Source organism: Diceros bicornis, chromosome 19, assembly GCF_020826845.1.
Source record: "Diceros bicornis minor isolate mBicDic1 chromosome 19, mDicBic1.mat.cur, whole genome shotgun sequence".
NCBI classification, from domain to species: domain Eukaryota; kingdom Metazoa; phylum Chordata; class Mammalia; order Perissodactyla; family Rhinocerotidae; genus Diceros; species Diceros bicornis.
This window is the reverse complement of record NC_080758.1, coordinates 29,446,813-29,471,247: the sequence shown is the minus strand read 5'-3', so window position 1 is coordinate 29,471,247 and position 24,435 is coordinate 29,446,813. Positions and strand designations below refer to the sequence as shown.

The 24,435-nt window shown below is 46.8% G+C and overlaps 1 protein-coding gene across 4 annotated transcripts; it reads left to right on the top strand.

The window, feature by feature from the left end:
• Nucleotides 1–1,079: 1,079 nt before the first annotated feature.
• NSFL1C (NSFL1 cofactor) lies at nucleotides 1,080–23,929 on the top strand. Of its 4 annotated transcripts, none has more exons than XM_058563040.1 (10): nucleotides 1,080–1,203; nucleotides 3,429–3,526; nucleotides 9,859–9,933; nucleotides 12,481–12,646; nucleotides 13,292–13,384; nucleotides 14,414–14,523; nucleotides 14,926–15,063; nucleotides 21,543–21,707; nucleotides 21,806–21,876; nucleotides 22,607–23,492. In XM_058563040.1, the coding sequence occupies exons 1-10, from the start codon at nucleotides 1,099–1,101 to the stop codon at nucleotides 22,753–22,755; spliced, it is 1,170 nt and encodes a 389-aa protein (XP_058419023.1). In that variant the 5' UTR covers nucleotides 1,080–1,098; the 3' UTR covers nucleotides 22,756–23,492. The 4 variants fall into 4 exon arrangements, with proteins under 4 accessions (XP_058419023.1, XP_058419026.1, XP_058419027.1 ...); XM_058563043.1 differs by lacking the exon at nucleotides 22,607–23,492 and adding an exon at nucleotides 23,515–23,686 and having other exon boundaries at nucleotides 1,082–1,203; XM_058563044.1 differs by lacking the exons at nucleotides 21,806–21,876; nucleotides 22,607–23,492 and adding an exon at nucleotides 17,529–17,607 and having other exon boundaries at nucleotides 1,082–1,203; nucleotides 21,543–21,690.
• The last annotated feature ends 506 nt before the right edge of the window (nucleotides 23,930–24,435 follow it).

Here is a 24,435-nt window from a genome sequence, read left to right as displayed (position 1 = left end):
CTGGGCTTCAACCCCAGCCTGAGTCCAGAGAGCATGCTCTCAAGCCATACTGTGCTGGAGACAGCGCAGCCCCTGCTGTCACAGGGATGGTGGCCCTGGGGGAAAGTGGACACTTAACATGGCGTCACAGGGCATGCACGGAGACTGTCTGATGGAGCCTGGGGACGAAGAGAGGCCTCCTTGAGGAGCAGACGCCTAAACTGAGGCCGGAAAGATGAGCAGAAGCTGACAAAGGGAAGCGGAAGAGAAGTGCATCCCAGGCAGGGGGGCAGGAGGCAAGAGGGCGAAGAAGCCGAGGGCCTAAACCACAGGATTGTGTCTGAGAAGGCGCCCTTCGAGCAGAGGTCTCCGGAGAGTGAGGGAGCATCTTGCCCCGGCGAGGGAGAGGTGCTCCAGGAAAGGGAGCCGCGGGTGAAAGGCTCTGATGCACGTGCACGCCCGGCGCCCTCCAGGCACAGCAAGGCGGGCAGTGCGCGGGGCAGAGGCAGCTAGCGAGCAGCAGCCTAGGAGAGGAGATGGAGGGCTGGCCACGTCACACGGGTCTTGCAGGGACTTTGGCTTTCAAGCGGAGTGAGATGGGGAGCCACAGAAGGGCTGGGAGAGAGGAGTAACCAGTTGTGCAGGTCTGGTTTTTTCCCCTAGAATGTGAGCAACCAGTGGGCAGGGACTTGGTTTTGCTCGCTGCGATCCCCAGCCCTGGAACAGTACCCGGCCCTTGAGAGCACTCAGTGAGTATCTGAACAAGCGAATAACGAATGAATAAATGACGAAATGAGGGGATGGGTCAGTGAATAATTGTGACTCTGACCCATTTCGGGATCCCTCATTCCTCAGGCAGGTGGAAGACCGGCCCCGCCCCTCCTCCTCTGCGCGGCTCCCTCCTCCGCCGTCAGGCTGCGGGTCCGCGCCGCAGCCGCCAGAGGGCGCGGAGCGGCGGCGTTTCCCGCACGGAGGGCTTTGCGTGAGGCACCGCGCGGGGCGGGGCCTGCGGGCGGGCGCCGCTCGGCTGGGTCCGGTCGACCCGCGGGCGGAACGCGACAGCCGGGCCGAGGCTGTGCGGTGGCGGCCGGAGCGGTTTGGGTGGCGCACGGGGCGAAGATGGCGGCGGAGCGGCAGGAGGCGCTGAGGGAGTTCGTGGCGGTGACGGGCGCCGAGGAGGACCGGGCCCGCTTCTTCCTCGAGTCGGCCGGCTGGGACCTGCAGGTAGCGCCGCGAGGCGGGCCGCGTCGGGCGGGCCGGGGGCCGCGGGCGCCTGGCGCCACAAGCCCGTGTGGCCGAAGCGCACCGTCATCCACCGGGCCGCGGCCCGAGCCAGGCCTCGGTCCCGGGGCCGCTGGCCGCGCGTCGCCCCGGGCTCGGGCGTGGGAACACGCGGTCGGCCCCGGCCCGCCCCGCCGGGCCCCGGCTTCCCCTTGTGCCCGCCCGCTCGCGGCTCAGCGGGGCTCGGGCACCGCCGCAGCCCGCGTGGAGAGGGGGGCGGGGGCGTGGCGGCCGCGCCGGCCGGAGCTGGCCGGGCTGGGGCGGCTGGGGACGCGGTCGTCGTTGCCGTTGCCGCAGCCGCGCCGGGGGTGGAGGGAGAGGCCCGGCCCCGCCTACCTAATTGCGGAGAAGCTCCCTCGGCGGGTGGCGCCGGGTAGGAGGCTGTTCTCTCTCCTAGTTAAACGTCTGTAAAATGGGGGTCTCGAGCTTATTGGCCAGTTCACGGGCACGTGTTAAGTATTCGTTAAACACTTCTTGATTATTTAGGAATACATTAGGATGAGCTGCACGGGGCAGGGGTTTTTGTAAACTGTTGATTCCCCGGTGCCTAACGATGCCTGGCACCTCATGGACACTCAGTAATTAATGGTAGAAAAAAGTGCACCAATGTTGGTGGCCGGCCTACATCTTACGTAGATGATGATGGTGATGAGTGTTTGCTGAGTACCTGCCGTGAGCCACCTGGTGCTGTTCTAGCTGCTCTGCATGACTTAAGTCATTTAACTTTTGCATTTTCCAGCTGAGGTTTATGGAGGTTAAGTAACTTGCTCAAGGCCTCCCCAGCTACCAAATGGAAGAGAGAGCATTAGAACTCAGTTCTGTCTGATTCCAGAGCCCAAGCTCTTAACCACCATGTGCCAGGCACCTTGCATATGATGATTCATTTAATTCTGGCAACACTGTGAGGTAAAGAAGGCTAGCCCTGTTGTATACAGATGAGGACTTGGAAGATCGGAGGGCAAGTTATATGCCCAAGGTCACATAGTAAGTAATGAGGTTGGGATTTGAACTGGATCTGCTGACTGCACCATTTAATTTGCTTCCCAAAGGTAAAAGAGTTAGGTAGAGCATCACACCTGTACGGACACACAGTGTGAAGCCCCTGTGCTGGGCAGAAATACAAAAAGCAGCTTCTGCCTGAAAGACCAGGAAGCTCACAGTGTTACAGTTGGCAGGTCTTCAGTTCCAGTCTCCTCATGCTATAGGTGGGGAAACTGAGTCTCGTGCATGTGACATGACTTGCCTGGCAGGGCCAGTACCTGAATGTGGGCCCCCCCCCCAAGTGCCAGTTGATTGTGTGTCCCGCAACAGCTCACTGCCTCTAAGTCTAGTGACCTTGAGGACAGGAGCCATGTCTTTTGTATCTCTCTAGACCTCAGTGCTATTTCTTATTTCTTAAGTGCTTAGTAAATATCTATCCATTGAGTTGGTGAAAGAAACACAATCGCAAATTGGCCAAAAAACTCCCATATTCCTTCTGTATGTAGAGCTAGACATGACTGTGTGTAAATGTTATTGGATCCTCTCATCCCATTGTGCAGGGTTGAGTGGGACTGGTGTCCCCATTGCACAGATTAGGAAACTGGGCCTCAGAGAGAAAGTAAAAGTAGCGATCTGGACTTACCTCACACTTCCTGGCTCCTAGCTATCACATAAGAGCTGAGAGTAAGGGCCTAAGCAGACTGTCTGGGAAGGAGCCTAGCTCTGCTCCTTACTAACTGTGTAACCTGGGGCAATTTTCTTAACCTTTCAGTGCTTCTGTATCAGCTACAAAATGAGACAATAATAGTGCTGAGTACCTAGGGTGCTTTGAGGATTAAATGAATGAACGCATGTAGAGTTACGCTCAGAACAATGTGGCAAATAAATACTCAATAAATGTACACTGCTTTTACTAGATCACATTTCCTAATGAGAATGAGGAGTGTCTCCATCTCAACTTTCCTTCTTGCTTTCTTTTCCCCTTAGTAGGTGAAATTTGTTTTGGGAGATATGAAGACTAGTAGTTGGGCTGTTACCTTTGGGTCTGATTTTCTATAGCCCCCAGGTACAGACCGCCTTGTAAGTGTGCGCCATATCTTGGTGTCTTTACTCCTTTGTGCTCAAAAGAGATTTGTGTTAGATGAAGGCCCATTTAAGGATCCCAGGTTACTGCCTCTGTGTTTCAGATCGCCTTAGCGAGCTTTTATGAGGATGGAGGGGACGAAGACATTGTGACCATTTCACAGGCAATCCCCGGTTCAGTGTCCAGAGGCACAGCTGCCAGGTAAGGGCCAACTTCAATTATTGCTACATGGTTGTGCTGTCAGCAGTGATGAGGCACTATTTCCTGACTTGACAGAGAGTTCAGACCTAGGGATGTGGACCAGTGGGTTTGAGTGAGAAGGTTAGACTGACTGGCGGGTAGTAGTTCCTTGCAAGACTCGTTCCTTCCCTGTAGAGATAGGCATGACACACTCCGGTAGAGGCTCTTACCTGAGTGTGGTTTATGGTCCAATCCTGAGGCAAAACCACAGAACCTACTTTTTAGATGTCTGAGGGTCTTTTATTTATGAAATGTGAGGAGTGGCCTCTCCTCTAGAATTTTTTAAGTAGAAACCAAAGGACTTCCTTTGTGTCCTTTGAATATGATTAATGGTCCAATCCTGAAGGAAGCTACAGAACCTACTTTTAAGATGTTTGAGGGTCTTTTATTTATGAAATGTGGGAAGAGGACTCTCTTCCTCTTCGTGTTTTTAAGTAGATCCGAAAAGACTTCCTTTCAGGGGTGCTGTAGATGTAAAGGATTAGGCTAGATGGCTTTAGAAATGCTCTTTTGAAATTTGAGGATGCCCATTACCCTATTAAGAAGTCTTAGAGAAATTATACCTGTGTAACCCACCCTTTCCCAGATTGATTCTGGAGACCTTATTAGGTGAAACAGTGTTAACCTTTATGTTAACCATTTGCATCCCAGTCCCGGTCACCCTGGCTCCCAGGTTCCCGTGGCAGATCACTGCTGTGATCTGCAGAGTGGGACAGTGCTGGTCTTCCAGGAGACAGGCAGGGCCTCTTCCTAAAAAGGTGTTTGAACTACAACTCCCTTCTCTGCTTTAGCCTGATTTACTTCTACTCTCTTGTATATGTTTTCACCAGAAAAATTTATTTGGTTTTTAATTCAACCCCAGAATATAGATATAGTGTTTCTTTGCTAGTGAAGTGGTAAACTTTGTTTCTCTCTAAGGGCATCTGAGCTTTAAATTACATTTCCTCCCTTTGGAGAAGGAAGAAGGAACAGTAACCCCAGATCTATTGCTTCCTTACCTTCTTTCCCTACCTCCCTTTGCCAGAGAAGAGAGGTAGTAGGCAAGTGAGGTTTTAATTATTCACAGGTGCGAATCTGCGAGGTGTCGCTGATGGCACATCAGGATGTTACTGCCTGGGACGTGGTTGTTAGGGTAAGGGCTCTTCTTGCAGCCGCTGGTAGAGACAGCTGATTGCCTGGGATGTGAGCCTTTCACAGCCACCCCAGGTTACTGTGGAGTGTTGGCATGTCAGAAATACAGAGAGGGAGAAGTTGAAACTTAGCCGCTGATGTCAGTCATATGTTCAATCCTCTCTTCTCTAGTAGTCCCAAAGCCCTATCAAGGCAGTGATTTATTAGAGCATGGGTCTAGGAGCCTGACTGCCTATGTTCAAATCCCAGCTTTGCCACTTTGAAGCTTTGTGACCTTGGGCAGGTTACTCAACATCCCAGTCCCCCGATTTTCCTCACCTGTCAAATGGGAATGATAGCAGGGCCTACCACATGGGAGATTAAATGAGTTCGTACTTGCAAAGCACTTAGAACACAGTACATGTTAGCTGCTGCTATTGTCAGTTTATTATCATTATTAGCATCCATTCTCATCTTCCCCATTCTTATGTATTCCCTGTCTCATTCCACAGCAAGTATGTATATTTAAAAATAGACATAAAAGTAAAAGAATCGAGGAAATAGGGAAGTTTAATGTTAAGACTGAGGGGAGTAGAAGACTGAACACACATTCAGGCCTAAAGGCCTTGCTTTGTTGCTTTGGTTAAGCCTCAGACTTAGTACTGGGCTTAGGTAAAGCCAAGAAAAAGGGAGAAGGAGGGCACAGTTTGCTACATCGTGGTCCTTGTCCAGAAGGAAAACGCTGACTGCATTCTCAGGAAAAGCCGAGCTTGTGCTAGCACCTCAGAGGAATTCTCTCTGGGGCCTGCCTTCCCCACATTTGACCTGACTGTTGCAGGACACTTAGCCTGCTGGGCTCTCCCCGTCCCCCATGGTCATCTTCTCAAAGGTCCTTTCGTGTCATCACTGCTGCCGTGGAACAACACTCCCTTAATGAGTTCCTCCTTTGACTGTAGAACAGAAGTTCTTAGTGTGGAGGCCCTGAACCTCGAGGAGGAATCTGTGGAATGGATGTGAAAAGGTCCATAAATTACCTGAAATTGTAGGCAGAATTTTGTGTGTACGTTATATATTTTCTGGCAAAAAAATCCATAGGTTTTATTAGATTCTCAAAGGGCTATGGAACATAAAAAGGATAACCATTGCTGTAGGAGAAAGTCTCAACTCCTCAGTAATAACAGCTGTCATTTATCCAGCATTTACCAGGTGCCATGCACTGGATTAAGCCTTTACATATACATCTGTTTAGTCCTCGCTACAGCCCTGTGAGGTGGGTACTGTTGTTATCCCCATGTTACAGATGAATACACTGAAGCTGGGCATCTTCCCAAGATCACACAGCTAGTGAAACAGGGATTTAAGTGCAGACCTGTTTCTGCTTCCAGCATTCAGCTCTCAGCCAGAATGATATACTGCCTTGCCATGTGGACATTCAGGGTCCTCCAGAGTTTGCCCTGAACCTGCCATCCTATTCTTATCCCCTTTTCCTCATTTCTTAAATCTTTATTCCAACCAGACTGATTTCTTTGGTGTCTCAATTCTGCCTTATTTTTAGTTGTCCTGCTTTTGTTTGAGCCTTTCACCTGACTAGACTTGCCCTCTCTTTTGCTTTCTGCCTGTCCAGATCCCATGCGTCCTTCCAGGTTTAGTTCCATCCCCACATTTTCTTTTTTTTTTTTTTTTAATAATTTTATTTATTTATTTTTTCCCCCCAAACCCCTAGTAGATAGTTGTATGTCATAGTTGCACATCCTTCTAGTCGCTGCATGTGGGATGCGGCCTTAGCATGGCCGGAGAAGTGGTACGTCGGTACGCACCCAGATCCGAACCTGGGCCGCCACCAGCGGAGTGCGCGCACCCAACCACTAAGCCACCAGGCCGGCCCATCCTCACATTTTCTATTGAGCATGTTATCCCCAACCTGTAGGCAACACGCCACACTCCTATTCCTCAGAACTCCAGCTACAGCTGTAATCATTCACTTCTTTGACCCATATCTGTGTCCTGCTTGGTGACATCTCTCCTATGTTGTCTTGAACTCTTCTCCTGATATTTAACTTAAGTTTTTCTCCATAAGTAAACTGTAAGTGGTAGGGCTAGTATTTCAGGAGTGCCTACCATCTGTCTAGCTCTGCCAAATATTCTCACATATGTTCTCTTCTTATACTTGAACAACTTTGGAAGTAGATAGGGTACTCACCATTTCACAGGTCAGGATGCTGAGTTTTAGAAAGGTCGAGTAACTCTGAGCTGCTGTTATGGCAGATGCAAGCCCAAGTCTGTCTAAATCCAAAGCTGCTTCTGCCACATACTACCTCCTTGTCTAGCACATCCCACCCCTGTACCTAGCACAGGGTCGAGCAAAAAGTAGTGGTTTCACCCTTTTTTGTCTTCTTCATCCAGCAAAACTATACTTTCTTAGAATTTCAGGGACTGCCATTGTCTGATTCTCTAAAACTATGCTATCCAGTATGGTAGCCACTAGCCTCATATGGCTATTTAAATTAGTTAAAATTAAATAAAACAAACATTGTTATTCATTCACACTGACCACATTTCAAATGCTGAGTAGCCACATGCGACTAGTAGCTTCCGTGTTGGACAGATACGCAGTTATAGCATGTCCATCACCACAGAAAATGTGATCTGACACAGGACTTTTGTGCCACTTCAGAGTACCTGGGAGATAGAGTTTTGATGCTGAAAAATTGAAATTTCTGAGACATTTTGCCAATTTGTAGAGGACATGCGACAAACTATTCTGAAATTGGTAATGTCCCCAGAACATCCATGCCATAAGGTAACTCTCAGAGCATTACACTAGAGCAGTGGTTCTCAAACTTGAGCGTGTATTAGAATTATTTGAAGGGCTCCTTAAAACCAGATTGCTGGGGGCTGGCCCCGTGGCTTGGCGGTTGTGTGTGCACGCTCTGCTACTGGCAGCCCGGGTTTGGATCCCGGGCGCACACTGACGCACCGCTTCTCCGGCCATGCTGAAGCCGCATCCCACATACAGCAACTAGAAGGATGTGCAACTATGACATACAGCTATCTACTGGGGCTTTGGGGGGGGGGAGAAAAAGGAGGAGGGTTCGCAATAGATGTTAGCTCAGAGCCGATCTTCCTCAGCAAAAAGAGGAGGATTAGCACGGATATCAGCTCAGGGCTGATCTTCCTCACAAAAAAAAAAAAGAAAAAACAGATTGCTGGACGCTCCTTACAGAGTTTCTGATTCAAGAGGTCTAAGGCGGGACCTGAGGATTTGCATTGCTCACAGTTTCACAGGCAGTGCTGATGCTCCAATCCAAGGACTGACAGTTTGAGAACCACTGCTCAGGAGTAGTATTTGAAATGTGCTACACCACGCATTGTTACCCCGACTATTCACAGAAAGCCAATGAGGTTGGTGCTTTGATTGTCCCCATTTTCACATGAGAAAATGAAGGCTTAGAGAACTTCATTAGCATGCCCAAGGTCCCAGGGTGAGACGCTAAATTAAGATTGGAACCAGACATGTAGACACCAGAGTCTGTGTCACATACTGTCAAAGTGGATGAGGAGGCTTCTGTCTGCTTCTGCTGTAGGCTAGTCAAGAAAAGTATTTATTAGTGTTTAAGAAAAAAGCAGAGTTGTATGGGTGTGGTGAAGAGGACACACTAAAAATGGGTGTCAGTTTTGGAGAAAGAATCAAACTTATAGCCGGAGCAAGTAGTTTGTTCAAATAAGTGTACACGTGTATATCTGAAGGTGTTGAACAACAGAGAGATAGAGGACTCTTTCCATAAATGCTAGGCTGAGCAGCTGTAGAAAACTCCCCCTGGGAAGATTAATGAGTGGGATTAGCCTTTGAGGGCACTAGTACGGATCTTATCACTTGGATCCGTGTCTCACAGAGTATCAAGGAATGCCCAGGATGTTGCTCTCAGCTGACTCAAGCAGAGAATGTATTTGCTACATCGGTTGGTCTTTGTCCTCTCATTTCTAGTTGATGGAACCTCAAAGCCTGATCTATCCTCTGACTGTCTCCTTGAAATAAATCTGTGTTCAAGACTGAACTGGAACTTTCTTCCTAATAAAGAACTCCTTCTCTGTCTAGCCTCACTAAACCTGTATTACCCTTTTCCCCTATGTTATAGAGAAGCTACTTTTTTCCCCTAAGAAATACTGAAAACGTTTTTATAAATTGTGTGTCTCATGATCCTTAAAACACTGAGATTGTTCCTTGTGGACAAGTCTAAACTAGGAAAAAAGTGGCAGTGGAAGACAATGTCAAGAGGAGAGAGTTAACCCTTCTCACACCCATTTTTAGTGCACCCTCTCCGCCACACCCATACAACCCTGCTTTTTTCCTAAACACTAATAAATACTTTTCTTGACTAGCCTACAGCAGAAGCAGACAGAAGCCTCCTCACCAACATGTTCATTTCATTTTTACTTCTTGACGACTTATCCTTCCTCTAATGTGTTATTCTCACTAGTCTTTCTGTGTGTGCATATGCTGTTTTCCTGTAATGCCCTGCTGGTCCCCTTTCCCTGCCAGCCCCACCAACCTTCATCCAACCGACTGACTGTCCACCAGTTCTTCAACGCTCAGTCCAAATGTTGTGTTTTTCTGGGAGGCCTGTCTTGATGTTTCCCCATCCCCACCCCCAACTCAGACCAAGAGGCTCTGTGCTCACACGTCCCATGTGCTTCCCTCTGTCACAGCCCCTATTGCGTAATATTTAATGGATGGTTTCCTGGCCAAAGGGCCACTAGCCAGTAAGCAACTCAAGGGTAAGAACTGTGTCTGATCATCTTTATAGACCTAACATCCAATTCAGTGCCTGGCACACAGGCATTCCCTCAGTATTTAAAAATTAAATGATGAGAATAGCTATCCAGTAGTAAGTTTTTATGGTAGTGCAGACCCCATCCTGTTCCTTCACTCCCCCCAGGAGAGTTTAATTGGATTCTATTTTACTTCACAATAGCGCTTTTTAATTTATTCTCAGTCCTGTGTGACTTTGAAGAAATAAATGCCACATTATTTTGCATGTAAGTTTAGGTTAATCCTCTTCCACATAGGTCCTCTTCCTGCCCCACCCAAAAAATTTACCCCATGTCCTCAATTCCTTAGCAGCTGATGATGGGGGTTGCCTTTAACTCCCCTGAGATCATTTTGCTCCTTTCTGTGTCTCCAGTGATAATAGGGTGACATCTTTCAGAGACCTCATTCATGACCAAGACGAGGAAGAGGAGGAGGAGGAAGGCCAGAGGTGAGTCTTTGTTGCAGGCAGCACAATCCACAGGAAAGTCCATGATAATGTGTAAATCACAGTAATGTGTAAATCATCTAGAAGGACCTAGAAGGATAAATGTGCTTGGTTATCATTAGCCATCACTACTGTGGGCTATATCCCGGAAACTGTCTCCCACTCCCTCTAGCTTAGAAGTGATCCGTGTCCTTTGTTACTATTTTTTTTTCTTTTGGGGTATTCTGGATTTTTGTTCTTTTTTTTAATTATTAAAATAATATATATTTATTGAAGAATATTAGGGGAAGGGAAACAGATCACTAAGAAGGAAAAATGTCATTCATAATACTGCTGTAATACTGGTTACCAGGGGTAACCAGGTATCAGTATTTTTGGTGTATTTCTTTCCAGCTTTTCTTTTGAGTTGAAAAGGCAATATATCACATAACCAACAGAATATAAGGCTTAACTGTATGTTCCCCCAGTGTACACACACACACACTGTTTGTTTGTTGCTAACCTTTAGAAATGTTATAATAAAATTAGTATCCATTGTGGAAAATACAAAATAGTGTAATGAAAAAACATAACACACATCCACCCTTTGGTAACTATGGTTAATATTTTGGCATATTTTCATTCAGTCTTAGTTCTGTGTATAAATATACTTTGTTTTATATTATATTTCACATGGGGAAGGTCAGATAGTTTTGTTTCTTGCTTTTGTTGGATTAATGCTGTATCTTAAACACTTCTCCATGTCATTAAGATTCTTCATAAGTGTTTTCAATGACTAATAATAACCCATCATACAAGATGTCCAGCATTCAGATTGTTACTAGTTTTTTACCACTGTAAATATCAGTGCTGTGAACATCTCTGTGTATTAATCTTTGACTACATTTCAGGTTATTTTCTTGGAATAGTTTCTAGAAATGAAAATGCCAGGTCAAGGGCATGAATATTTTTAAGGCACTTGATCACAGGCTCCGTTCGTAAGCCAAGGCTTTGAGATCCCTTAATAAAGACCTTACAGTCCATTGAGCAGAAGAGAACTTCCATCTCCCTGGAATGAACAAGAATAAACCGGTTGTAGCCTCATTTCACGGGTTTTGGTTCTCCAAGGGATCTATCTTGGTCTGTCAAACATTCCTAAGGAACACTGTATAATAATCATTATGGAAATGCAATTACCTCATCACGGTCACTCTTTGGGAACTGGACTGAGAAATTACGTGTGTTCTAGTCTCTGTTTTTATCTATATAGTGACCTTTACACTGCCTCAGAGCCGCCTTTTTAGACACACTCAAGGTTCAGGAATAAATGTTAGTTTCAGGGTTTTACACTCCTTGAGTGAAAGACAGTGTCATCAAGTATGTGAATGCCCAAGTCCTAAATGACTTCCTCCTTCCCCTATCCTGTCACGTCCTCCAGGCAATGTCCTTGGTTTATTTCACATCCCAATTACTTCCCTGATCCCTTAGCATTTTAGACTTGATGATACTGGTGCTGTTGTCCTTGCCAAGGCCTATAGTTTTGCCTTGCATTCTGTGGAATAGAGAATAGTTAGGAAATAGAAGGCAGAGACTAATTTTTATAGGTTCTCAATTCTCCCCACTCAGAGACATGCTATTGACTTAGCTGTGAATGGGGATGATAAGGAGGCAGCTAGCTAGGCTATGTGACTACTGGTTTTCAGACCCAGGTGAAAAAGTGCTGACTTGATCTTAAGCCATGCTCGGTCCATTGCAAAGCCTGGTGTGAGTATCTTGGGGCTTGTATTTGACCTTCTCCACTACCCTTCTCAGTGCCCCCAGTGTATGTCGCAAGAATAGCAAGGTGGGGTGAGGCTTGGGTGAGCTCGCGGTGCTCTGTCACACGACCTTACATGTGTGCGTTACTCTGTGCTTGTTCTTTTGCATACATCCGCTGATTTGAACCTCACGGCCCTGACTTAAGGAGCAGGTAGGTAGGGCATGTGGTCCTTCCCTCCCATTTCAAAGACAAGGAAAGTAAGATACAGGGCAATGCACTGGCTTGCCCAGGGTCACTCAGTGGCAGAGCCAACACTGGAGCCTAGCTGCTTATACTAACCACGCCACTACCACCATTAACCCAGAGCTGCTAGTGGTAGCTGCTTCTGACTGTGACCATAGTTGCTTTCTCCTGGAGAGGTGCTGGCCACTGGATGGATAATTCCCAGTCTGGGACTCTCTCTGGAGCTGATATGCTGTTGTGCATGCCTGGAATGGCCTTTCCTGGTTTCTTCACCTGATAAATTCATCCTCATCTTCAAGACTGAGCCCAGAAGACACCCTTCTAGGAAGCCTTGACTGTCCCCTCCAGCTCAGTGTTTCCCAGAGCACCCCTACTGACCACGGCTGCTGCTCACACTGCAGTATGCCTGCCTGCCTCCTTACGTGTGTCCCCAGCTAGATAGTAAGTTCCTTAAAGATGGGGATTGTACCCTTTGCTTCAGTGTGCCCAGCACCTAGCCCAGAGCCTGGCACGTGCTCTATTCATGTTTTCCAAGTGCGTTTGGTGTTAGATTTGTATTTTCTGCACAGGTTTTATGCCGGGGGCTCAGAGAGAAGTGGACAGCAGATTGTTGGCCCTCCCAGGAAGAAAAGTCCCAACGAGCTGGTAGATGATCTCTTTAAAGGTGCCAAGGAGCATGGAGCTGTAGCTGTGGAGCGAGTGACCAGGAGCCCTGGAGAGACCAGTAAACCGAGAGTGAGCATAGGGGACGTTGTCTGTGTCCACAGGACTCAGGTTCCAGAGTGGGGGAAGGAGGCCTTCCTCACCTCACCCCAGTAGGGACTGAATTTGTCTCATTTTGTTTTTCATTTGCTCGCTTGCTCTTGTATGGAGAAGAGCAATGCAGTTTCTCTCACCCTTTAACGTGAAATAAAGATTTGAGGCAGAGTTTTCAAACCTGTGGCCTATGGCCTGGATCAGGGCCTGCAGACATGCTTGATTTGGCTAACAATATGACTTAGTGTTTTGCTTTATTTTTTTTTTTGTCGGTTGAATTTAATAACTGCCTGTTTTATGTAAAATCTGGATTTCTGTCTTCTTTGGGAAAATCTAAGTCTTTGGTGTTATCCTGCACCTAGACTCCTACATGGCTGTGGTTAACTAGAGCTTAGTAGCAGAGCTATACCCGTTAGCCAAGCAGCACCCCCCGCTCCGTTCCAGTTCTCACCCCAATCCTGGCCGTTTAATTCGTTTACCATGCTGCCTGGCCCTGTAGCTCTGAGTTTGATAGCCAGAGAAATTGCACCTAGTAGTTAACAAGCTTGAGATACATCATTGTATCTGAGTAACCCCATCACCATTGACCCACTTCTCAGGTGTTGATGAACTTGTCTTTTATAGCCATTTGCAGGGGGTGGCTACCGTCTTGGTGCAGCACCAGAGGAAGAGTCTGCCTACGTGGCAGGGGAAAGGAGGCGGCATTCCAGCCAAGATGTGAGTGTGCATCTACCTTCCTGGGGGAAGCTCACGGACTTGCCATTTTTCAGAAGGGATTGGTTACATGTTATGTGTGAACCAGCAGCCTGTGAAAGAGAAGAGGCTTACCTGAGAATCAAAGGCAGCTCTCATCTGGCTGGGCGAGGGGGCTCATGAGAAGGGGTGGGCAGAGGGAATGGACAAATGAAGGAGTTTTCTAAGCATTCCATGGATCTCAGGCAGAGGAATAGTGATTCCCGGGTTCTCTGGTGATGTGGACATAGCTGAAGAACTTGGTCTTCAGACCACCTGAGGAGGCCTGAAACACAGCTTTTTAAAAATTTTCCTTACCGTTGTCCAGTCCTTTTTCCCTGTGGTTAGGAGTCCCCCCCCCAATAAGTGTAATCATACTATATAGACAATTATAAGTTTTTTTAATTTAATATTATGCCATAAACATTTTCATATAGCCACGTGACCATTAGTTTCTATAATGTATTTGTTTTTAATGATTTTGGGTTTTATTCCAAAATAAAGTCAAGCAAGAAGAAAATACAAATCTATCACCTGAGGCAGCAGCTGCTAATACGTTGGTTTGTAGCCTTCTAGACCCTTTTCTCTGAACATGTAGAGGGAGTTGTTAACAGAAATTGTAGGTATAAATTTTAGTGGCTGCAAAATAGTCCATGAGGAGATTTGCTGTGGTAGTTTTAGTTGAGCATGAGCTACGTGCCAAGCACACTGGCAGTCCTGCAGATAAGTCATCTGCTCAGAGCCACTTAGCTAGTGAGTGGCAGAATCAAGACCAGACCCAGGTCTGCTTCAATCAAAGCCCATGCTCTTAACCTGTGCCACATCACCTTCTTATTTTAGGCTGATAACTTATTTGGTTCATTGTTGATTGATTTCCTCATGCGTGTGCGTGTGTGTGTTTAATAATGACACAGTAAAATAGTAAAAACCTGCTAATTTGCAGGTTCACATTGATGTGCTTGCCAGGTTCCTGACAGTGTATGGACTGCTTATGCTTACCTCCTGTTGTCACAGGTTCATGTAGTGTTGAAGCTCTGGAAGAGTGGATTCAGCCTGGACAATGGCGAACTCAGAAGCTACCAAGACCCATCCAATGCACAGTTTCTGGAGTCCATCCGCCGAGGGTGAGCAGAAAAGCCGCCGCTGGGTTCCATGTTAGCGAGTGAGATGGCAGATAGGAAGAGGCTGATCCAAATGTTTATTGTTAAAGAAGTAAAAATGATTAAGCAGATTTAGCACTGTTGAGATACAGGTTCATAGATCTACTCCAAAAACCTTGTGTGTCCATTTTTTCGTTCAGGCCTGGGGCAGAGCCAGGTGGCCAAATAAGATAACAGGTCTCTGCTATGACTTTGAGCAGGCAAGAGAGAAGGGGGAGGCAGACAGGTAGACACTAAAGTAGCTGGCTCTGTGTGGAGGCCCAGCGATTTTCACAATTGGAACTGAGGAGTTTCTTCTCCTCTTGCACCCATCACTCATTCCCATCCTGCTCTGTGTGGACCCCAGCGTTGCCTTTTCTCCTTCAGGGAGGTGCCAGCAGAGCTGCGGAGGTTAGCTCACGGTGGACAGGTGAATTTGGACATGGAGGACCATCGGGACGAGGACTTTGTGAAGCCCAAGGGAGCCTTCAAAGCCTTCACTGGCGAGGGTCAGAAACTGGGCAGGTAAGGAGCAGCATGGGGGGAGTGGGACTGTCAGCCACTCCAGCCCCAGCAGACCCTATGCATCACTCACTTTATCTAGCTCTTTACTGTTTACAGAGTACTTCAAGTTTTATTTTTATTGGAGAAAGAGTATGGAGAACAAGTATGGAGAATGTGGGCTTTGGCGTTAACAGACCTGAGTGTAAATCTCTTCTTTGCCTTCTAGCCATATGACCTTGAGTGTATAGCCTCAGTTTGCTCAACTATAAAATGGGACTAATGCGAGTCCTTATCTCTTCAATTGTTATTGGGAGGAGCACATAGAGCAATGCCCCACAGTGAACAGTCAGTGTCAGCAATGAGGGTAACACACTGCTCCTTTGACTTAGTAATCTAGGGTGTTCAGGGCAAGCGGGACCCGTTGATGGCTTAAAGCTGAAACAGACGCACATATTCGGGTCACCTGAAATGGGGGTTCAGAGGGAATAAGGAATCCTAGAGTCTCCTGCCCAGCCAGGCTCACAGTGGCATTGTTCAGGATTCAAGGAATCTCAAGGACATTGTTGGCTTGTGAAGGCTGCTCCACTATTATGGCAGCTCTTATCTCTCCTTTGGCCCTGCTTGACACTCAGTCACTTCCTGTGACTTTTTCTGTTTTGTGTCCTCTGCCACTTCCTCTGTCTTACATTCAAACCCCCAATAGGATCTGGTTGGTTGATAGTCAGTCTTACCTCTGATAGGCACAGTTCTCCCACGAGACCCTTGACCAACCCGTAGGCAAGCTGCCTTCTCTCGGGGGCCCACTCAGCTTTGGCCATGGCTGTGGGGTCACTTGGTCGGTGTTCAGAGGGAACTGCATACAAGAGGCACTCAGAACATAGTAACCCTCCCTGCCAGTGCAATCCTTATTTTACAGGAGGAAAACTGAGGCTTTTGGACTCTAAGGGTTACCATTCGGTGCATGACTGATATGTGGTGGAACCAGGCCTGGAACTCAGACCTTCTGATTGGCATTCCTTCCCACACTCCTGCACAGCAAAACACCCTTTCTGACCTAGATCTGGCAGCACTTGAGCTAGGCACTGCCGTTGCTCACCTCACCACCATCTGCAGGGATCAGAGCATGGTCTGCCAGCACGCACAGGCACGGGGCTAGCTGGCCCTCTCCTGGAATCCCCTACCACCCTGTTGGCCATTCGTGCCTCATTAGGAGCAAGAGTCATAGCTCAGGACAGTAGAGACTGATCGATTGTGATTCACCAGGACCAAAATAGTTAAGTCCACCCTGCTCTCATCATTTCACCTACCACATTGTGGCCTGTGGGTTAGACCAGGACAGCTATTTTCAGAGTGGTCCATCTGTGGCTTCCTTGTCAGCTGTGGTAAGCTTTGTAAAGCACCAGATAATTTTTTCTGTTATTATCATTATAATAGTGTTTATCTTTAAAACAGAAAATGCAGGTAAAGAATTAAAACTATTCATCACCCTAAGACCCAGATGTATCCAGTTAGCATCTGGGAAGTATCCTTCTAGTCCTGTATGAATAGTGTGTGTGCGCGTCTGTCTGTGTGTGTGTGTGTAAAATGCTCTTGTATCACCTACTATTTTGCCTAATCAATGTAGCTATCATTCTATATCAGTAAAGGTATTTCTGTCATATTGTTTCTAATGCTGGCATTTTTAATCCTAATTTAACCAGTCACTGCTGTTAAACATTTAGGCAGCTGCCAGTATTAAGAACAACATTGCAGTGAATATCTCTAATTAAATCTTTATAATCTTGGGCCAGAAGTAAAATTGCTGGCTCAAAGGGTCTTCATGTTTTTAAGATGTTGTCAAATTGCCCTCCAAAAAGGTGGCATCAGTTTTTTACCCACCAGCAATTATAAGGGCCCAGAACTCAGAACACTCATACTAACAGGAAATGCTTCTGCTTTCGGAGAATCTAACTATACTATGTGTGCAAGACCCCATATCTCAAAAAATTAAAGTATTTTTAAGGAAGTCTGTTTTAGCAGGATGGGAGTAAATACTTTATTAGTGTGGAGGATGAACCCAAAAAGTTGAGACAGAGCTTAATCTCCAAACATCAGATGTGATGTTTGTCAGCTAAATAAATGTTCCTTGCCAATTCTACTTTTATTTTATTTCAGTTCTGGCTTTTTATGAAAAATGAGCTAAAAAAAGTTTTATACAGCTAAGCGAGATGGGATTTTATAGCTTTTCAGTCTAAACCAGTTGGACAGCTTTTTTAGTTTTTCCCATAAATTTTGCTGTGTTTTCCATTGTCATCTTGTCAACTAAAATGAGCAGAAGCCAAAAATTTAAGAAAATTTTTTCAGGTTTGCCTTGAAAATCAGTCAGTCCTGGGTTTTTTCCTTCCATTATCTGGAAAAATACTTTAAAGTAAATGAATAGATTATTCTCAGTTCAAAAATTTGAGAAAATCCTTACAGTTGTATTAAACTTTTTTTTGTCATTTTAGGTTTTGCATGTTTGTGTGGATGGGAACTAATCTGAAGATTTGGAAAAGACTGCATTTATTTGATTTTGAGTGGCAAACAGTAAGAGTGCACTGGGCGGGGCAGGGTCACTGCTGCCAGGGATGAGTTTCACCTGCTCACTGTGCTTTCTGTAGTGGTCATTTTTGTGGCAGCCAAGCACCTTAGTGCCCAGTTTATTCCCACTACAAAGGAAATGAGCATTCGGTGATTCAGGCTCTGGACCTGAGGGAGACTCAGTTTCCCTGTGACTCATTATGATATTTGCAGAGAGATGGTAAAGAAACTCGTCTTTTTATAGATGTCTAATCTGACTGTTTCTGCCCCTGGGTGAAGTGCCCTCACTGCTGCAGATAGCCCAGCCGCCCCCGTGAGAGGAATGGCTGAGGTGCTAGCAGTTCTCAAAAGCACCAGACAGAGGCTGGTGCCCTTGAACAGATGCATGTGGCTGTCCTGTGTGATGATGAGAGCAATTTGGGCCTGATGCTCTTTGAGTGTCTTGCTCCAAATAAGAATCACGAGGCCTAGTATTGAGGTTCCTCCTACCCCAATCTATGGCCTCCTTAAGGACAGCATAGGCTGGGAGTGCCTCAGGTGACTTTCTACTTACAGCCCACAGATAGGCAGTAGCATCTCCAAGTGATTTGGGTCCAGAATTTAGCAAATAAAAGTGGGGCAGGACCTTGAAGAATGATAGTAGTCAGCTATGTGAGTGTTTTTCTGTGTTAGCTAAGCACTATACTAAGCATTTCACATGTTACTGCCTTTAATCCAGTTTTAATCCCCATTCTACAAACAAGGACTCTGAGCCTTGAAGAGGTCAGTTCGTACCCAAGGCCGCATCGCTGGTCAGTGCACACTGGCTTCCCTCCAGTCTCTGCTCTTATCTGCCACGCTGCATTGCATCCTGCATTTTCCAGCATAGCCACATAGACATTTGTTTGTGCTTCTAGTATATGCTGGGTACGGTGCATTGTTTTTAGCTATTATCTCAACCATGGGAGATTTTATTTAACTCCCATTGTGTTGATGAGTAAACTATGTCTTAGGGTAATGTTCCTAAAATCCAGATCTAGGTCTGCCTGACTCCATGGCTTGGCAGGAAAGTGTGGTAGGTGTTAAGATCACAGGATCTAGAGCCAGACAGCTTGGATTGTATCCTGGCTTCACCTCAAACCAACACTGGGATCTTGGGCAAGTTGCTTAATCCCACTGTGCCTCAGTTTCCTCATCTGTAAGGTAGAGATGATGAATCCCTACCTCACAGGCTGTTGTGAGGATTAACTGAACTAATAATGTGTAAAGTACTCAGCCTCAGGCCCAGCTCGGTAATGGTTGCTTCATAAACGTACACCATTTTCATCATGCCTCCCAAACTCACCTTATTTTTAGGGTGTGTAAGAGAAACAGTCAGAAGCAACACAGCCAAGTCCATGCATCATGCATTCCTTGACCTGCAAATGATGAGCACCAGCTCTGTGCAAGAGGCTATGCTGGGAAGAAAGCCAAAAACACCAGTTGCCTGGCCTGTGTTGGACCTTCTGCACACATTTTCTCATCTAACCCTCACAGCAGAACAGTTGCTTGTGTTACACATGGAGACACTAAAGCCCAGGGAATCTGAATAACTTGCTCAAGGCCACACCTCCTGTTTAGTATAGTGGTAGACCTGGGTCCAGATGGCAGGTTGTGCTGTTTCTCCAGCATCACACTGACTCTCCTTAATAATAATGGCTGCCATCTAGTGCACTGCCTACCCTAAAGGTGTGGAGGTGGTGGGATAGTATTTCCATTTTACAGAAAAGGAAATTGAGAAGCCAAGGTGTTCAGTAACTTGCTGAGGGTCATACAGCTCATAAGTGAGGGGTATGTCAGATTCTCTGGGAGCAGAGAAAAGTTTGAGAAAGCATTTTCAATATAAGTATTATTTTCCTAAAGTGAACCATAGAAAGTAAAGCTTTACAAAGTCCTGGCTAATAGGAATACACAGAAGGTAGGGGAAGAAAGCTTAATTTAAAACTGCTTTGCAACATGTGCTTCTGTTTTCTCATCTATAAAATGGAGATAATACCCATCTCAGGATGGTTGTGATGATTCACTGAGGCCATGGATATAAAACTCCCCCCTAGACAGTGCGTGCATAGAGTAGGTGTAAATGTCATTCTTATTTTCCCTCCCACACCCACCCTTGCCTGAACTGTAGAGATGATGAATCCCTGATATCAGCTACTTTGGAATAACAGCGTCTTTCTCATTTTAGGCCTGACTGAAAATGTGAGAGTTCCCTTTCTGGCAGGCAGTAGCTTCAATGAGTCCTGTCTTGTCCTTGGAATTTTTATAAACAATTGAAGGACAGGCTTCCTACAATCTAATTAGAGAGTTGACCTAATGCCCATAAAACTAATGAACAAAACAGAGTAGACCTTAGACATTTACATGTGTAACATTAACTTTGCACTATTTCCAAACATCTCTTGAGGCCTGTGGTACTATTTATCTGTGTGTCCTGGCGCACATTTAAGTCCCACATGCTATGAGACTGATGCATAGAAGAAGCTCCTCTCATAGCTAGTAAGTGTGGCCAGCATTCTTTTCTGAGCCCCACTTGTAATTCTCTAAGCCCGTATTTTTCACATGTGCAGAAAAGAGTAAGTTCACTTTTCATTTCTGCTTTGCTAGTTATATGCTCTGGGGCAATGTTTCCTAAACTGTATTCCATGAAATACTCTGTCTGCAGGAGGTTAATAAGTGTAACATGAGAAAGGGATGATGTGGTGGTCAAATAAGTTTGCCTTAACTACTCGCCCTCTCAGGACCTTTAATATGCTAGTGGCCTGTGATGCTGCTGGTGTAACATGTGGCATTTCCGAAACCTTCCTGGAGATATCTCAAGGGATTAGGGCCCCAGGGAAAGCACTTTCAGTTGAATTTGCTAAGAGTACCTTTTTAGGTTTAAAAATCTGAGGGAAGGGAGAGATGTAGGTACTGATCTAATCAGAGGCTTTGGGAAGAAGCAAGCGAGCTCTCATCTAATGGCCTCTCTTCTCTGCAAAGATCTAGGCCAGGGCATCTGCTAAGAGAAAGGCTGAGAGTGAGATGCATAGGTGGTTTAAAAGAGAAAGGCGAAGGCTCCAAACAGTGATGGGGAATTGGGAGTTCTGTGTGCGTTTTGTCAGCCACCCTAAGTGCTTTATGTAATTCTCCCCTTTAATCGCCACAAAAACTGAGCAAGGCAGGTAGCCATAACCCTTGTTAGAGATCCTGTTACTACCCTTGTTGAAACTAAGTAAGCTTAAGTAACTTGCCCAATGCCACGTAGCTAATGGGTGAATTCAAACCCTGGTTCATCTGATTCTAAGATCTGAGCTCTAAACACAGCAGCAGACACCATGTCCTGTTCATATTGAATAATTAATCCCTCCAGTGCCGAGTGCTTAGCTGGCCTTCAGGAAATCTCGCCCCCCTTCTGATAGTTGACACACGAGTATGAAATACACACAAGTGAGGTTGCACCAGGGAATGCAGGCCTGAAAATTCCATCAGAGGGAAAGAGTCTGGAGTCATCCCATCAGCCACTGCCGGGCTGTGTCAAGCCTGCCTCCGCTGCAGAGTTGGAGTGCCCCCTCCCTGTTCTGCCCTCAGCCTCTCATTGAGGCTAAAACACCCTGGTCTCCCACCCCAGGCTGTCATGCATACTGCTTTCCTCCCTTCAAGCCCTGGTTCAGGTGAAGACACCGAGGAAGAAGGGGGTTGAGTAACGTGCCCATGGTGACTCAGGAGTGAAGGAACTAGCAGTAACTCAGGGTTTGAGGTGAACTCTGCTGGACCCGTAAGTTCCATGAGGGCAGAGATTCTGTCTTGGTCACTCCTTGCTTGTATCAGCAGCTCCAGACACAGTGCCTGGTGCAGCAAATGCTCAGTAAAAACCTGAGACAGGATTCCCCTCCTACTAGGGGTCTTGTTTCTGTTTGTGTCCTAATGCAATCCTCTCTCCTCAGCACTGTCCCCCAGGTGTTGAATACCAGCTCTCCAGCCCAACAGGCAGAAAATGAAGCCAAAGCCAGCTCCTCCATCTCAATCGACGAGTCACAGCCTACCACAAACATCCAAATACGGCTTGCCGACGGTGGGAGGCTGGTGCAGAAGTTTAACCACAGCCACAGGTACCTTGCATTGTCTGGCCTAGCTTATTCTAGGAGAGTCCCAGAGACTCCCACAGATGGGTGGGAAGCAGAGAGCTGTTCTTCTTCCTGAACACCAGCAGGCACTCTATGCTTCCCCTAAAGAAGGTGTGCAAGTCTGAAGCCTTCGGTTCTCATCTCCACTCTTCCAGTAAGTGTGGCCAGCGTCTGCTCACTTCACCATCCTGTGGGTCTCATTCCTCATCTGTAAAATTAGAGATTGGATTCCTCAGGGGGGTTTAGCCAGCAGACTCTTTGTTCAAAGGAGTCTCATGCTAAAGCCCAAGTGTAGAACAGATAAAATTTGAATGGCTGTGGTTGATGGAGGGAAGAGGGGACGCAGTGCTAACATCCCACCCACGGCTTCCTCCACCTCACTCCCCACAAGGGGCCTCTGAAAACCACTAGGCTATTAAGGTCTCCTCTAAATCTGGCCTTTGAGAATTCTAGAAAACCTGCTCTACTATCTCAGATCATCTGGGCTGGATCAAAGCAAACTCTGCCTCCCCCATTTTAAAGAAGGGGAAATTGAGGCACAAAGTGATGAAGAGATTAGTGGGGGAGGACTGTTACCAGTAAAGATATTTGGCAACTCCTTTTTCTACAATAGCAGTGTCTAAATGTCATCAGTCATAGGCCAACTAAACCAGAACCCACATGTGGGGCCCAGTGAATGGCTTGACAATCCTTGAGTGTTGACAAGGTTCACATGTGGGGTAAGTTGTAAAACTAGTCCTGGGAGCACAAGGAGGCTTTGTCCAAACATTTCTTATTCATTAGGAACCCTTTACTGCACTTCAGGTGCTTGGTGTTTAAGGGGATTAACCCCTCTCACTGATCTCAGTTCTTTGCCTCAGTTTTATTTCACTCATTGACTCCAGCCTTCCAGCATGACTGCTGCTCACTCCCCAGGGTGGACAGACCATCCCAAGTGCTTACCAGCTGGGTAACCGAAGTCTGTTTGCCAGAAGTCTCAGGCTGCATCTTGGATGTCCAGACCCTTAGATGTGCCAAATTGTGGACTGCATAGATTTTAAGGGTTGGGGACGGAGAGAAACTTCTATGTAAGTGCTCTAACGGAGAAGGCTATCTGTTTCCAGGTGACTCCATTCTCGTATGATCACCAGGTTCAGGAAACAGGGAGTTCCTGGAGAAGGGATTCCTGGGGCTTAAGAGTTGCTGACCTTCATTAATTCTTCTCACTAATAGTTTGCCTCCTGTGATGTACAAAAGAGACATAATATTTTCTGCCCTTTAAACTCATGGCCTACAAGAGGAGACAAATATTAATCAGATCATCCCAAAATTGATTACAGTACCATGGAAGCAAGATCAGGGGACAGAGACCGAGAGTTAGGGGAAGGCTGCCCTGACAAGGCAGCATTCGAGCTGAGGCCTGAGGTTTGGTCAGGATTACAGGAAAAGGATCAGGCAGAGGAGCCCCTAGAAAGAGGGATCCAAATGTAGGCAGGGAGCATGGCATGATGAAGAACTAAAAGGAAGGAGATAGAGAACAGGGGAAGGAGGGTGGTGTAAAGTTAGGCAGGCCTTGGGACCACAGTAAGGAGGTTGGTGTTTCTCCCCAAGAAAATGGGAGCGACTGTGAAGGGTTTTCAGCAAAGGAATGACACGATCCTTTCCTACTGAGAGCTTTGGCTGCTCTGTGGAGAAGGTGGGACCAGGGGAGGGACCTTGGGGGATGTGGTGCAGCCTTCCGCAAGGTGGGGGTTTGTGGACAGCATAGAAGGGCACTGCTCACCCACCTCCCCACTCACTCCCACTCCACCAGGATTAGTGACATCCGACTCTTCATCGTGGACGCCCGGCCGGCCATGGCTGCTACCAGCTTTGTCCTCATGACTACCTTCCCAAACAAAGAGCTGGCTGACGAGAGCCAGACCCTGAAGGAAGCCAACCTGCTCAACGCCGTCATCGTGCAGCGGTTAACATAACCTCCCGGCCCGGCCGGCAGCTGCGCCTCCCTCCTGTGTCTCCCATGGCCAGCTGCCCCATGGGGACCGCCCCTCCCGCCCCCTCCTGCACACCCAGCAGTCCAGTGCCACGTCTCCTCCGTAGCTCTGGGTTCCTAGATCTCACTTGGACATTTGTTTTCTCCTTAGTTGCATTTCCTGGGTTTTTGTGATGATCAATGGACTTTAAAGAAAAAAATAAAAACAACCAAAAAAATTGAAGGAATATCACCAGCATGTTGTACAGAACCTCTCTTACTGAAGCAGACTTTGATTGCTTTAAAATCATATTTATCTCCCTGGTGTGTGGGGAGAAGCCTGCCTTCTGCCCTCTCTGCATAAAAATTGCTTGTGGCACATAACTCCCATCCACTAGCGTGTCCACCAGCCACCCTAAGATGACTAGTGGGGGATTTCCCCCTTTATAGGAAAGTGAGCAAGGGGGCTGGTAGAAAGAGGCTTTGCAGCCACTGGCTCCCACAAGAACAGATCTCTTGCCAGGATAAAAGCGGGCAGCAGCAAGACCCCCCTGAAGTGTGAGATCAGATCTAGATGCACACAACCCCTTCAGGTGAAAATAAAACTTCCCTGTGCTCCTTTCACTCAAATCCTGGGAAATTCAAGCTCCCCAGGCCTTGGCCAGTTGAGATTCTAACTACACCTGCCTGCCCAGCCCTTTCCTCCCTCACCATCCAGGCTGCTCCCACCATGGTGATCCTCAGCTACTCTGTCATCACTTG

What these genes read in the sequence shown, in the direction of transcription:
- NSFL1C (XM_058563040.1), top strand. Translation starts at nt 1,099, where the DNA reads ATGGCGGCGGAGCGGCAGGAGGCGCTGAGGGAGTTCGTGGCGGTGACG. An exon ending in CGGCCGGCTGGGACCTGCAG is followed by an intron (nt 1,204 to 3,428) that starts GTAGCGCCGCGA and finishes TCTGTGTTTCAG; the next exon opens with ATCGCCTTAGCGAGCTTTTA. An exon ending in GAGAGACCAGTAAACCGAGA is followed by an intron (nt 12,647 to 13,291) that starts GTGAGCATAGGG and finishes TGTCTTTTATAG; the next exon opens with CCATTTGCAGGGGGTGGCTA.